This window comes from Rhinichthys klamathensis, unplaced genomic scaffold (genome assembly GCF_029890125.1).
Source record: "Rhinichthys klamathensis goyatoka isolate OS25496 unplaced genomic scaffold, OSU_Roscu_1.1 h1tg000006l_1, whole genome shotgun sequence".
In the NCBI taxonomy this organism is placed as follows: Eukaryota; Metazoa; Chordata; class Actinopteri; order Cypriniformes; family Leuciscidae; genus Rhinichthys; species Rhinichthys klamathensis.
Window position 1 is genome coordinate 344,901 of NW_026606559.1, and position 14,706 is coordinate 359,606.

General features: G+C 36.1%; 1 protein-coding gene across 2 annotated transcripts in view; it reads left to right on the forward strand.

Moving 5' to 3' along the window:
- The window catches only part of osbpl10b (oxysterol binding protein-like 10b), a 53,814-nt gene that overhangs the window by 11,851 nt on the left and 27,257 nt on the right, over positions 1-14,706 (forward strand). For both annotated transcript variants that reach the window (XM_056256904.1, XM_056256912.1), the window contains 2 exons: positions 11,406-11,628; positions 11,838-11,980. In XM_056256904.1, coding sequence (XP_056112879.1) covers positions 11,406-11,628; positions 11,838-11,980 — 366 coding nt within the window. The remainder of the gene's footprint in view (positions 1-11,405; positions 11,629-11,837; positions 11,981-14,706) is intronic.

Below are 14,706 nucleotides of genomic sequence, written 5' to 3' on the forward strand. Positions count from 1 at the left end.
TGTTATATTAAATGTATAAACTAATAGGCTACATTTAAATGTAATTGTTTATAAATATTAATATATTTTTTGCACAGGTAATATTTTGGTCATTTACTTTTGATGTAGTACATAAATTACTTTATGTAGTACTATATTAATATATATATTATACAGATATGGGGATTGCAGTCCATATACGCTGCGAATGCTCTGCATACCCAAGCCATTTGAGGACTTGCTAATTAATATTATCACTACTATAATTTATCTTGTTTGAGTTGTACCAAAAAGCTTAAATGAGAAAATGTTGGTAATACGTATGCAACTGTCCGTCATTTATTTATTTACCAAACTACCGTCATTTTCTTCAGATCTGTCAGTTACTAAGGGTTTTGGGGAAGCGGATGCACAGCAGCTTTGGCGCCTACGCTCTGTGTCGTCATCATTGTCCCGTGTTCTCATTGGTTTGCTGCCATATGGGGGATTTCATGCTCAGGGAAAGCTGTCCACAAATCGCTCGCCCAAACGGAAAAATGTGGTGTTGCTGCCAGATCCCAAACACCGAAAATCACATTTCATTTCATATTTTGCAAATGCCCCTTTCACACGTTGCACCTCCCTGAACTCAAACAACACTATCACAGCTCTCCGGTGTGTGTGCTGTCTCAACGGGTAAATGTAGGCTTATTTCAATAAAAGGTCCAACATATTAGAAATACTTTTAGCTGTGTTGCTGTGTGTCATATAAGAGTAAGCAACTGAGTAGGTAACACTCTATCTAGAGCGAACGTGTCTCGCTTATTACAAACCCATCCAGCATAGATGCACCGGGCACATTTTTTGACATGACGCGCTACCCATACCCGGTTAACCCTTGTGCACTGTTCGAATTCTGTGTACACCCTTTATGGAGCGGGTCAAATTGACCCTAATTGGATTCAATACAATTCCTCAAAAATCACACTATGAAAAACAACAAAGATTTAGATACAAACTGTAAACTTTTAATCAACATTTGTCAAACATTACAAAAACATTATATCTGAAAATATGATTTATAAAAATGTTTTTAAACCAATTTTGTCAAAACTGTCTTTTTTTGCATATACATTTTTTTTTACTTTTTTTTACTTTTTTTTTTTTTACTTTTTATGCTTTGAACATCGTAACTGAACAATAAAATTTTGCTGTATAATGAAAATTTTAAATTTTCCTAAGTTAACTTTCCCTAGTTTCCTAAGACCTAGTTCCCTAGTTTCATTATTCACTCACAGGGAAGTGAGAAACCAAACATAACAAAAACATACATCAAATAAATGTTTTTTATTAATTTTTTGGCTCTGTGAAGCTGCCTTTGAAAATCCTACATAAAAGTTTTGGTTAAAAGCTAGGTATTTTAGATATCTTGAATATTAAAATGAGAGCTTATTTTACTATCTGTGTCTGACAAAGATTTTCATCTGTAATTTGCAAATAATTCTAAACACTGTGATTTTAGCTTTTTCAAGTGTGTTTGGTTAGGGTTAGATCTTTTAGATACACTTGCACGTTAGAACTGGAGTTGAAGTGCCCTTACATACAATCAATCAATCAACATTTATTTACACAGCCCTTTACAACACTCAAGGTGAACCAAAGTGCTTTCCAAAAAAACAAAAAAAATTGACCCACGAACATCACAAACGTAATAGTAATTTTGTTTGTATATGTCAAAACACATCAGCATGTTGAAACTTTGCATGCACGTTCATCATGATAAATGAGAAAGTCACAAAATATCAAGAAAAAAAAACAAAGGTTAACCAGTATTTCCAACAACTAGAAAATCGAAACGGGTCAAATTGACCCGCAACATAACACAAGGGTCCCCATTCGCCACTGATATACACAGTATATCATTTACATTAAATTATAATTTCATTTTGCAAACATATGCAAAACAATTATTGTCTTCATAATATCATTCTTACAGAGTATAAATGGATGTTTAGATAAAAGCATTACTACCTTTTATAGTTTTGTGACGTCCTTGAATTGCAGAACCTTCTAAGAACCTTTCTTTTTGCTGTGTTTCAAACTATCAGTTTGTATGACCCTGCCTTGGTGTGACATTTTCGTGATAACCAGCTGCTTCTTCCATTTTTTAGGCCATATTTTTGTCCTCAAATTAGACAACACTGTCACTTTCCCTGACAGACCAAAGGAAGCATGCAGCAAGTCATTGGAAACCAGCTGAGACTCATAAAATGTGCTTTCAAAATGTGTGTGCATCTAAGCAATGAGGCGGAAATTATTATTAGCACTCTCTCTGAATATCTTGCCAGCGTATATTTTACTGGGTGTAAAGTTGGCAAGCATTTTTAAAGCGATAGTTCACATAAAATGTAAATACTGTCATTATTTACTCCCCCTCATGTCGTTCCTAAGGTAGTCATACAGGTTTACAATGACATGAGGGTGAGTAAATAATGACAGTGTTCACATTTTTCAGTAACTATCTCAAGTGAGTGCAATAGTTTACTGACATTCTCTTTAAATAGCATTTTGTGGTGGATTCGATCGTCCTCTCATTCGTCTTCAGTCATCTTTCCCGGTCCTGGAGCCAGTCCACTCCAATACACGTATTTAAACTCACCCTGGCCCATTTACACCTGCTGATATAGAGCTCAAAGAGTCTAATCTTTGGGCTGTCAATCAAAGATAGCTAGCACCTGTGCTTTAGAAAAGATACCCAGACATAAAGTGACCTCTTCTCCTCTGCCGACTGGAGATTGCATTGCTTTTTTGTCATATTCACACCAGTTGCTTTCATCTCTAATACCTTTTTTTTAAGCAGGTGGAATTCTTTTGCCGTATATTTTGAGGTTTGGCTTGAAGTTCATCCTTTCTATATTCTGTAGACGTATTAATTTAATGTCTTTGATGTTCAAAGGCTTCTTTTCTGCACCACTAGCGTCCCTAAACTAGAAAATACTAATGATGGTTTCAAACCATTTTTCGGAACACTCCCCCATCTGACATTGGTCGACTACACAGGTAGTCCCGACCCAATCTCACGCCATTGGTTGAAACAAAATTGCTGTGTTGGGAGTGGGACTTGGGATGCTCAATGGTGTGATAGCGCCACAGAGTTTATACTAATTTCTGGAAATCAACCTGCAAATGGCTTAGTTACTCACACTACCATTCAAAAGGTTGGGGTCGGTAAGGAATTTTTACTTTCAATGATTTTTCATCCCCAAAGCTGCATTTATACAGCAAAAACAGATAATGGTATATATTACTACTACCTATTTCTTATTATTATCAAGATTGACACATTGAGTCTCAACAATTGCCAGGATTATTTGGTATTTGTACGCACGAGAGAACTTGCAAAAAAAAAAAAAAAAAAAAATCTCTTGCCTAATTCACAACACGCACATGAATTTGCTCTTAACATCGTTCTGATGTTGGTGAATCTGGATTAGAGTGCATGAAGTTAGTCATTTGCATAAAAACACGCCCAAACCATGTACATATAAGGGCTTTCTGCACACGTTTTCCTTACAGCCTTCCGTCACTCTCGTCAAACTTGTCGCTGTTTGCCGACGCACTCTCGCCCGATCCTTAAGCAATGCCAATACCAAGTGTGCCATTCATAAAATTAAATTATTAAATTTATTATAAAATTTTATATGGATTAATTAATCCAACATACTTCAATATAATGAATTATAGTCATGTTAGGATGAAATATAACTTTTTAACACGATTATAAGGTTGTACAGTGTAGGCTAAGTGCTTTTTGCGTACCTGTGGTTTCAGTTTTTCCTATATTTTTTCGTAAACTTAGAATAAAATGTATTACGAAATTTTTGGTGAATCGTGATTTGTTCTAAAAGTCGTTCGTTCACACATCTCACGCACAAATTTGTGCTACGCGTGCTTAGTGAATGAGACCCATTGTTCCATTTATTTGAAATGGAAACTTTTAAAACAATGTAAAAGTCTTTGCTGTAACTTTTGATCCATTTAATAGGCTACATTCTTACTGAATAATTTTTTCAAAAATAAAAATATAATCTTACTGACCCCAAACCTTTGAACAGTATATAGCCTGGAGTTTAAGATGTTATAGAAAGTATTGCAATATTGAAAGAAATGACACATCACCTCCAGATACGATTTTGAAAGGCTCCTTGAATTGAAGTGACTGCTGTTATAGTTGCATGAAACTGTTGGCATTTTAATTATCCTGCTGCATTTATTTATATCCATGGCTTGATGTGCAATTAGTTACACTGTACTGTGAGAGGAAATTGCTCACACACAGAAATCATTTGCTTAGAGGTGATCATCGTTATAGGGATGTGCTGAAGTGTCTGTTTCAAGGTGATCAAGACTTGGTGTTTAAACTAAATTATTTAACTGCAGAATGATGTAATTGACCATTCAGAATCAGAAATGACAGAAATTGTACATGCAATGTTTTATGCATAACAGAATTTGTATACTGTATATAACTAAAGTTGGTATTATTTGACCCTAGTTTCTTTTTTTTAATCAAACACCTTCATTTTGGTATATGCTGTACAGTAAATTAGCTGATGTGTGATTCAGTTCAGTTACCAGTGTGAGTTAAAGCTGCAGTCCGTAGCTTTTCCTCTTTGTCGCCATCTCTGTTTGAAGTCTGCAATTGCAGTCATTCGCGGAATTATTAATTTTACGTGAGTTGTACATCGGCATGAAACAGCGCGGATGAACACAATGTTGTGAGGAGAGTGCGCGTCGCGGCTGTCGGTCACAGCACCGGTGTGGATACTGGCATTCAGAATCACACATTCTACTTTTTGGAAGTACAGGATGACCAACATAAGAATTTTCACCGGAAAATTTACTCTGAACAAGTAAGTAACATTCACTTTTGTTCAGATCAACTACGGGGAAAATGCATTGATTGCACTGCAGTAAATCGCGCTGATTAAATCTAACGATCGCTTATGTCGAACCGTGCAAATTATACTTTGTTCTCAAATTGTTAATGTTAACAACATCAGCTTTGCGTGACTACATTTAATGTGTTTTATGGTTACCTGTAGTTCAGAATTCATATTCTCCATAATAGCTAAACGAGAAAGGCACAACAAAGGAAACTCCATAACTGTGTGAATTAAGCAAACAATTTTGGTACTGTTACACGATTGAACTATTGAAATGTCTTACTTGTCCAGCAGAAAAAAGCCGTCTCTTCTTCCGTTTTGAACCCCTTCAAAACACGGAGTTCACGCACCAAACGCCCTGCCTATGTTCCTTGTGTTCGCATGAGACGGTTGCTGTCTTTCTCTAGCCACTTTAAATCCGAAGTAGGAAGTCTTATGGGTTTTATAACTGGTGAATCTCCAGTTGACACTGATGATTGTCGTTTGGATCTTTCTGGATCCGCCATAAGTTCAATTATGTAAAGTGCTGCGAGAAAAGGCTATACATCTCTACATCTCCACACCGTCAACATCCTCACGCGCAATATAGCTAGCCGAAACTCCTTCTTTATGTGTACGGATGTGTCGTAATGACGCAAAGACATGCTCGATTCTCCCGCGGAAACCCACCAGTACCACTGGAAATAAAATCATTATTACAAGCTAACCATTTTGAATCGAGATACGGCAAGCAGATAGTTTTGAACACTGGCTGAATATGTTTTTTTTTTTTATTATTATTTTGGATTATTTTTAACTTGAAAAAAGTTACGGACAGCAGCTTTAAAGTTGAATATTTGCATCTAACATCATGTCTGCAAAATACACTACAAATTTAGATGAGAAAACTACAAATTTAGATAGAAAATTGTGGTTTAACAAGGGCCTGTTTACTCCTGGTATAAAGACGCTTTTGGTCGATCGGATCACAAGTAGACGAGGGAGGACAATTTACATATGAACGTGGTCAGTAGGCGGAGAGTAGGCGTTGTTTTGTAGCTGTTTGAAGACGTTCGAGCGTTAACACTACGAAAGCAATTCGGTCGAATGCGTTTTCGACTGGAAGTGGTTGAAAGTGGCCAAGCTCAAAACGCTTTAGACCCTGTTTACACTCGTATTTAGTGTGGTTCACTTGTGATCCGATCGACATCAACACATCTTAATAAACATGTGAGCCAAGTATGTACACTAGGCTGTTTTTTTAAAGAAATTAATACTTTTATTTAGCAAGGATGCATTGAATCGGTGTGACGGTGACAGTAAAAACATTATATTGTTTTATATAGACCTTATGCACCAGAGAAACGTGGGCGCCGTCATCTTTAGAATATTGTCTTTGAACTTCCGTTTTTGCGGTCGCTCTGTATATTTCTATGGCATCGCTGTCCAGGAGTAATTAGCTGGTGAAGTGGATTTACTTATTGTAGAGTTAACAAAAGTTATCATGAGCATTGTAATGTTTATCATAAACATTGTAGGCTAAAGCAGATGTCTTAACAAATGTCGACCGTGAAATTTTTTACGAGCAGTTCATTCATACCTATGCAAGATCGCTGTGAAAATACAGACCGGAAGTCAAAAGACAACGAGCGCATCGCTGAAAAGGGGCGGGGCTACATAAGGTCTATAAAGTTCAAAAGAACAGAATTTATTTGAAATTTAAATTCTGTTCTTTTGAACTTTATATTCATCAAAGGATCCTGTAAAAAGTATCAGGGTTTCCTCAAGAATATTAAGCAGCACAACTTTTATCAACATTGATAATAATAAGACATTTTACTTGAGCACCAAATCATTATTAGAATGATTTGTGAAGGATCATGTGACTGAAGACTGGAGTAATGATGCTGAAAATTCAAAGTTGTCATTACAGGAATACATTTTAAAATATACTCCAATAGGAAACCGTTATTGAAAATTGTAACAAAAAAAATTATTGTATTTACTGTTGGCCTAATTTGGTCAAATAAACGCCTTGGCGAGCATAAAAAAGACTTACAGACGCCAAACCTTAAAAATAATTTTTCTCCCCAAAGTTTCGGATAATATCTAGTAGTGGCATTGCATGTCCTGTAAGAGAGCAAGCGAGAGAGAAATAATGATGTGTGTGTGTAAAAGTGACAGTGATGGAGGGTGACTGAGAAAATTTTAACCTTTCTTACTATGAACATTTTGACGGTGAAAAATGAAAAAGACATGACAAGAAAGACTGATTTTGTGAAGGAGGAACCAGAGAGGGGGAGGTAAAAAAAAAAAAAAGTAGCTGGAGCTCAAAACAATAGATTTTCTGTTCATTTCATGAGTAACATACCCTGAGAGACATGCTAGAATATAGAAGACGGATGAGTGTACTCTTACTTTGGAAAAAAATAAAATAAAGGAATTATGAGGAATTGCCAGTACCCAAGCCTGGTCAGCTGCACTTGTATTTTATTAACTAATGTGCCAAACATTGGTTACATTCTTCAAAGTTTCTTCTTTTGTGTTCCATGTTAGAAAGAAAGTCATACAGGTTTGGTATGAAATGAGAGAGTGTAAATGATGACAGAATTAAAAATTTCGGGTGAACTATGCCTTTAATGGTATTTTGGTCTTTTTCACTCAGAATTATGCAACAGTTTTGAGGGTGTGTGATCTCTCAGCTCCTGAATCTTGATCAGTACTAAACCCGTGCGCAGGGAACCTTGGGGATTCTGTGCCGAGAGCAGGTGACAGCTGTGATGTTCGTCTTTTTCCTTTAATACTCGCACAAAAAGAGAAACGGATCAAAGAGAGAGAATAAAGAGACGGATCAATTTTTCATGACAGTTGGGTTATGAACAACTGCAAAATCTCTTCTCTGCTCAAAGTTTGCCATGCTGTAGCAGACAGACAGGACAGTTAATATAAAAATCCCTAAAGTCTTTCACTTGTTGTAGAGAGAGCCGGCAGTGATATCCTGTTTCAGTGAATTATTTAAAGATGACGTCAATGTCTGTGGGTCTACAAACACATTCTAAGCCGTGAAACCACATTTAAAGGCGTAGTTCACCAGAAAACAACAATTCTGTCATCATTTACTCAATATCATGTTGTTCTAAACCTGTATGTGGAACACATATTAAGGAGAAATTTTGGATCATTTTCACACAGCCCTTTTCCATATAAAGGCCCATTCACACCAAGGGTGATAACTACAATGATTACGAAAAAGATGTAGCTCTAAGAATCGTTCTAAATATAAAAGAATAGCAGAGACCACAACTAACAATGACAGCACAGAGAAACAATATCGTTGGAATCACTTTCAGAACAATATTTTTCCTGCTGTAAAAACATTGACAGCCAATCAGAATCCATCCTGCTTTAAAGAGCTCAAGCATTTAATGTGGGAGACGACAAAACTGCAGCTCGTGGTTAGAATAAACAGAACGAAACTAATATAGTGATTGTTACTTATCTTTATAGTTATAATTCTTGGTGTGAATGGGTCTTCAAGGGATAGTTCACCCAAAAAAATTGAAATTCTGTCATCATTTACTCACCCCCAATTTGTTCCAAACCTGTATACATTTCTTTGTTCTGTTGAACACAAAGGAAGATATTTTGAAGAATATGGGCAACCAAACAGTTGTGGAGGACCATTGACTTCTATGGACATTGGACAAAAAATAGAAAAAAAGAATTTTCCTTTTTGGGTGAACTATCCCTTTAAAGGCCAATTCCCACCACACAGACAGAGGCCGACAGATGGCAACAAACACTTCGTCAGATCAGTGTGTTTCTCCTGTCAGAGTCTGTTAGTGTCTGTCGGAGTTTGTTGAACATGCAGAATCGGAGTTAGAATGTCTGAGAAGTGACGTGCTGTAATCTGGTGACTGTCGCCGTTGGTCTGTGTCTGTCGGACTCGGTGGAGTGTGAATTGGCCTTAACCGTTCAAATTTTCCTTTAAAGAAAAACAGTATATGAGTTTTACAATCAGTAATAATTACATAAATTTTTATTTTTCAATGAACTGTTGCTTTAAAAGGTTAATTTTAAGCTGATATACAGCAGGCTTGTGCAAAATTCAGAATTTCAGAATTGGCCTCCATTCAATTCATGAATTGGAATTTGAATTGAATTGACTCCGCCCCACAGGAAGTTGAATTGGAATTGGAATTGGAATTGGAATTGGAATTGGAATTGGAATGACAGGAAGTGGAATTAAATTCATGGCAATTCAAAGAAATTCTACACAGTCACACAACAGAAAGAATGCGTTGAATCTTACATACATTCAGTGTTAGGAAGGTTACTTTGGAAATGTAATTGCTTACTGTTATAAATGTGGTTTGGATTACTTTATTAATGTAAAGCAATTTCCTTTTAATTTGGTTAGTAACTTTGAAATACACATTTTACCTCATACAACTAAATACAATTAAATTCATTTTGTAATTTAATAACTTCATTTCATTACACCGTAACTAGTCACTCCTCAACCCTGCATACATTTTGTTCTAATATATATATATATATATATAATTTGAGGTGGACATTTGTTTTTATATATATATATATATATATATATATATATATATATATATATATATATATTCTGTATATAAAAACCAAATTGTTTTTTTGTTTTTTTAAAGATTTACTAAAGTAATGTCATGTCCTGACCATCATGTTCCACAAAATTACAATTACAGTAAATCAAACTTAATTATTTGTTCTGTGAAGATCACGTCTTCCACAAAAATATTATTTAACACAATTGTTTTCAACATTGATGATAATTGTTTCTTGAGCACCAAAACAGCATACTAGAATGATTTCTGAAGGATCATGTGACTGAAGACTGGAGTGATGATGCTGAAAATTCAACATTGCCATCACAGGAATATATTACAATTGAAAAATTAACTTAAATTGGAAAAAATATACACAATATTACTGTTTTTACTGTATTTGTTATCAAATTAAGTCAGCCTTGATAAACACGAGAATCTTTATTCATTAAAAAAAAACATCCCCAAACTTTTGAATGGAGAATGTGCATATTTTGTTTAATCTTATTCTAGTTTCTGAGGGTTTTTTAATATGTCTAGACTAAACCTGATTGGTTTAAGAGAGGCAGATATCTTGAGGAGACTCTGATGTTCCTTTTAAGTGTGAGTATAAGTTTCATCTATTAAAACTACAGCTGTGCTGTAATAGTGTTGCAATCACTGAAGTGTTTTGGAGAGAGAGAGAGAGAGAGGGAGAGAAATGAGAGAGAGAGAGGTATGCATGTACAGAGCAGCCTACAGTGATGAGTCATGTCCTGCAAGTTTCTGCTCCTCTTTAGTTATCTGTCTGTTTTTCATTAGAGCTGCCCAATATCTACCACCACAAAAGCCCATGGTCATTAGCTTCATGACGGACTCAAACGGGGGTGGCAAACACTACGAACTTTCCCTCACGACTCGCTTCACAGTCTTGTGCTCTAAAAAGTGAGGGTAAAGTGAGCAACATATATATACAAATATGCCATATATTCCCTGTGGGAAGGATTTGCAGTTGACAGGATGTGGTTTGTTTTGAACACTGGGAAGATGGGATTGAGCTAATCCAGGAGATTACTTTCACTCCGGGGGGATTACAGGTGTCTCAATCTACTCTAAATCAGACACCGTTAATAAAAGCCACAATATTAGATTATTGTACTGCACTTTTCATTTCTACTTTACCTCATTATATTATTTTTCTTTGTGTGTGTATATCTGCTCACCAAGGCTGCATTTATTTCACTTTACAAAACAGTAATAGCATGAATATTATTACAATTTCAACATGTTATTTAAAATATATACTATTTTAATATGTTTTAAAATGCGATTTATTCCTGTGGTGGCAAAGCTCAGTGTCACATGATCCTTTAGAAATCATTCTAAAATGCTGATTTGCTGCACAAGAAACATTTCTTATTATTGTTGAAAACAGTTGTGCTGCTTAATATTCTGGTGGAAGCTGTAATACATATATATATATATATATTAGTACACTGTATACATACCTGACCTGACCTGTGGAGTGAACTGAAGAGAAGAAGCACCAACATGGATCTGGGAATCTGAAGGATCTGGAGAGATTATGAGATGCCATTAATTCTGACCACAACTGTATATATATATATACACACACACACACACAGTATACAGTATATTAATACACACACAGTAGCCTACATACACTCTACATAAATAAAATAAGCCACAAATGCTGTAAAGTATACCAGCTGGCTGCATGTACCTGTCTAAATATTAGAGAACTAATTCTAGACACTGATTCTAATCAAGGATTAATTTACTCGAGGGCTGTTCTGTAGGTAATGGATGTAGCCCAACTGAAGTAGGTCTAAATACAAATGTGTGCTGTTCAGATTGATTTAATTAAGATGTCTTTGAAGTCCACGTGAAATCGATGAGAAGACTGTCTATTGCCCTGGCTTTTTAGGTCATGTCCCAGGCGGAGGGCCAACAGAAGAACCTGGTGAATTCCATCGAGTCGTTACCGAGCCGCGGGCCGCTGTCTTCCCTGGATCAGGACCTGCTCCTGCTCAAAGCCACGTCTGCAGCCACACTCAGCTGTCTGGGAGAATGCCTGAGTATCCTTCAGCACAACGTGTGCCAGGCTGCCCAACACATCACCCACAGCCACACGCAGGGATCCAATACAGGCGAGAGAATATGGCACTGTCTGTCTCTTCTGAAATGTGTGATGTGTGTTAGTTCAGCGTGCCAAAATGTGTTCTCTTGTTACATCATATAACATTATAGTCTGATTTATAGTATTGGAAGCTTCATTTGATGTTCAGTATCCACGAATTTTAATAATAGTACATAGTGAATGTATGATAACTGATATTTGTATATTGTACTTGTGCAGATAACATCTCTACTTGGTCAAGGCCCAAAACTGCCCCAGAAGACCACGTGATTAACGGAGAATTGGCACGTAACAACACCTCAGCTATACATCAGCCCCACTCCCCGGTTCATAGGAACAAAGAACGCCTCAAAGACACAGAGGTATTTAAAAATAGAATTAATTTGTATTATTATTATTGTATTTTTTAGAAATGGTGTCTGAAACTTTATCCATTACTGTCACTTTTGGACGACGTTTAGAAAAGGACACATTTATATTGTGTTTTTCCTAGCATCCTTTACATTTTGTATAACAGTTGCTAGTATAGATACCAAGTTTTATTTTATTTGATTATATATTCTATGTTATTTTAACTTTATCCATTGCTGTCACTTTTAGACAGTGTTGCTTTAGAAAAGGACATAGATATATTATGTTTTTCCTAGCATCCTTTACATTTTGTATAGCAGTTGCTCAATAAATATTTCTTCTTATTATTAATGTTGAAAACAGTTGTGCTGCTTAATATTCTTATGTAAGCTGTCATACATGATATATATGTATACATACATGCATATAAATGATATATAATATATTAAACTATATATATATATATATATATATATATATATATATATGTGTGTGTGTGTGTGTGTGTGTGTTACGGTTCCCTCAAGAATATTAGGGAGCACTGTTTTTTTTATTTTTTTTTATAGTTTTTTTTATTTAATTTATATTGTTTTGTTTTATTTTATTTTATCTTATCTTATTTTATTATTAGTATTATTATTTAAAAAACATATATATATAGATGCTGCCTGAAACTATATCTGCCGCTGTCGCTGTTATGAGTATATGAGTAATTTAGACACTATTTGGTCTCGTATTTCATTTCATTTTGCTTTTGGACTGCAAATAGTTTTCTTATCCAAGTTCCTTTGCAGTACTTTCTCCCTCGCTTTCTTCAAAGAAAACACCCCTGCAATATAGTCATCATTACACCCATCATTATCGTTCTGAAGCTGGCAGCTCTGTGACACGCTGCTTATCACTTTTAAAGGGAAATGATCTTTCAGGGGTAAAATCTGTCACCGGGATCTGTTCAGCTTATCTGATAATAGCCCATAAAAATCAGAAGGGTCTCTGACTCATTTAAAGTCTCCCGTAGAGTAGGCATGTCTTTGAAAAGTTTCAGAAGCGTGGCTGCGCTATTGTACGCACGCCTGCCAGACTTCTGCAGCGAAGGAGTGAAAGAGGAGCACTAATTGGACGTGTTCTAGTTTTAGCATCTGTAGCGGGTGACTGAAGATACCCACAATCCCTCTGGAGCCCTGAATGAGTCAGCCCGTCCCTCTTGGAAACCTTTTATCCGCCTGCGTTCCTCTGGATAGAGGCCAGGGCTGCTGTTTCTTCTGCGTAACTGTGCAACTGTTTGTTTGCGTGGCGTATGCATAAACAGGTTAATTTGTGTGTGAGTGTGTGCCTGAAGGGAGCTAATTCATTTTTGCGGTTCCTTTGTGTGTGCTTGTCATTAAATCGGCACCCTATGAGGATGAACACACTCCCAGAATGCAACAGACAGAATCTGTGCTATGTTTTTTTTTCTCTGAAATAGCCGGTATAATGCATCTAATTAATTTAACATTGTGACTCATATCGTTAAACCTTTAAATCACTCAGTTCGCACTGTTGAATATTAAAAAGATGATGATAGCACAATGCTGAAGTGTAAAACAAATGCACAGTATGTGTATAGTTTAGTTATTTTAAGGCGCTTCCAGCACCAAATGCAATTTTATATATGTAACATCAGCATCGACTGCATGGCTCATGGATTATCTAGGCATGAAACCAGCGAAGACAGTGAAATATGCTGATATCTGAGGTCTGAAATGAGTTCATATGAGTCCCATCAATCAATCCCATCATACTGCATATAAGAGCCTCCTTTTTTGGAAGTGCAGTGCATTTACAGTTTCTGCTGCTGTATGGATGCTGTGTGTCCGCGTCACACAGGAGTGCTCTGGTAATCTTTATCACACTTTGGATATTGCAGCCCTGGAGATACGTAATTATCCGAAGTCTTCGCACTGCGTAATGTAATTGCCATCTCCGAAAAGCCACTTCAGCTTCTGTGGGAATTAAAGGAATAGTTCATCCACAAATGAAAACCGTGTCCTCATTTACTTACCCTCATGTCATTCCAAAGTCAAACCATATGACTGACTGACTGACTTCCATAGAAAACAAAAAGAGACCTTTTGCAGGAATGAAGTCTTCTTCACTGCGAATTATCTAATCACCAATCACATGACTGTTGTGATCTACTGTGTTAAAGGAGTCATATAATGTCATTTTTGTACAAGCTAGTATGATTCTTTAGGGTCTAAATTAAAAGTTTGTAATATACTTTAATTACAAATTCTCATTAGTATTGTAAGAAAACACTTATTTTATTGGTCAAAAACAGCTATGTTTTCAGCACGCCGTTTCAGTGTATATGACTTTAAATGATAATGAGCTTTGCTCACCCCGCCTCTCTGTTCTGTGTGTACACCGTTTGTAACACAATAACACAATAACCATAACGCATTGTTCAGTATAAACGTGGGATTATGAATTATATTGAGAACATCATACATAGAAAACATGGCGTAATGTACCCTAAGTGTAAACCTTAGACGCATTCATTGTGAAGCGTGCAGCTAGCGATTTGCAAAGATTAATATAAATATTAATATAGAGTTTAATAAAACGTTACACTCACTTCAGGTGTTCTAGAGGTTCAGCAGGAACACGAATAGCTGGTACCGATCCTTTTTTCATGAGCAGCTTCTTAGCAAAACCAGCTTTATACTGACCCTTGTTTATAAAGCAGTCTGCTGAG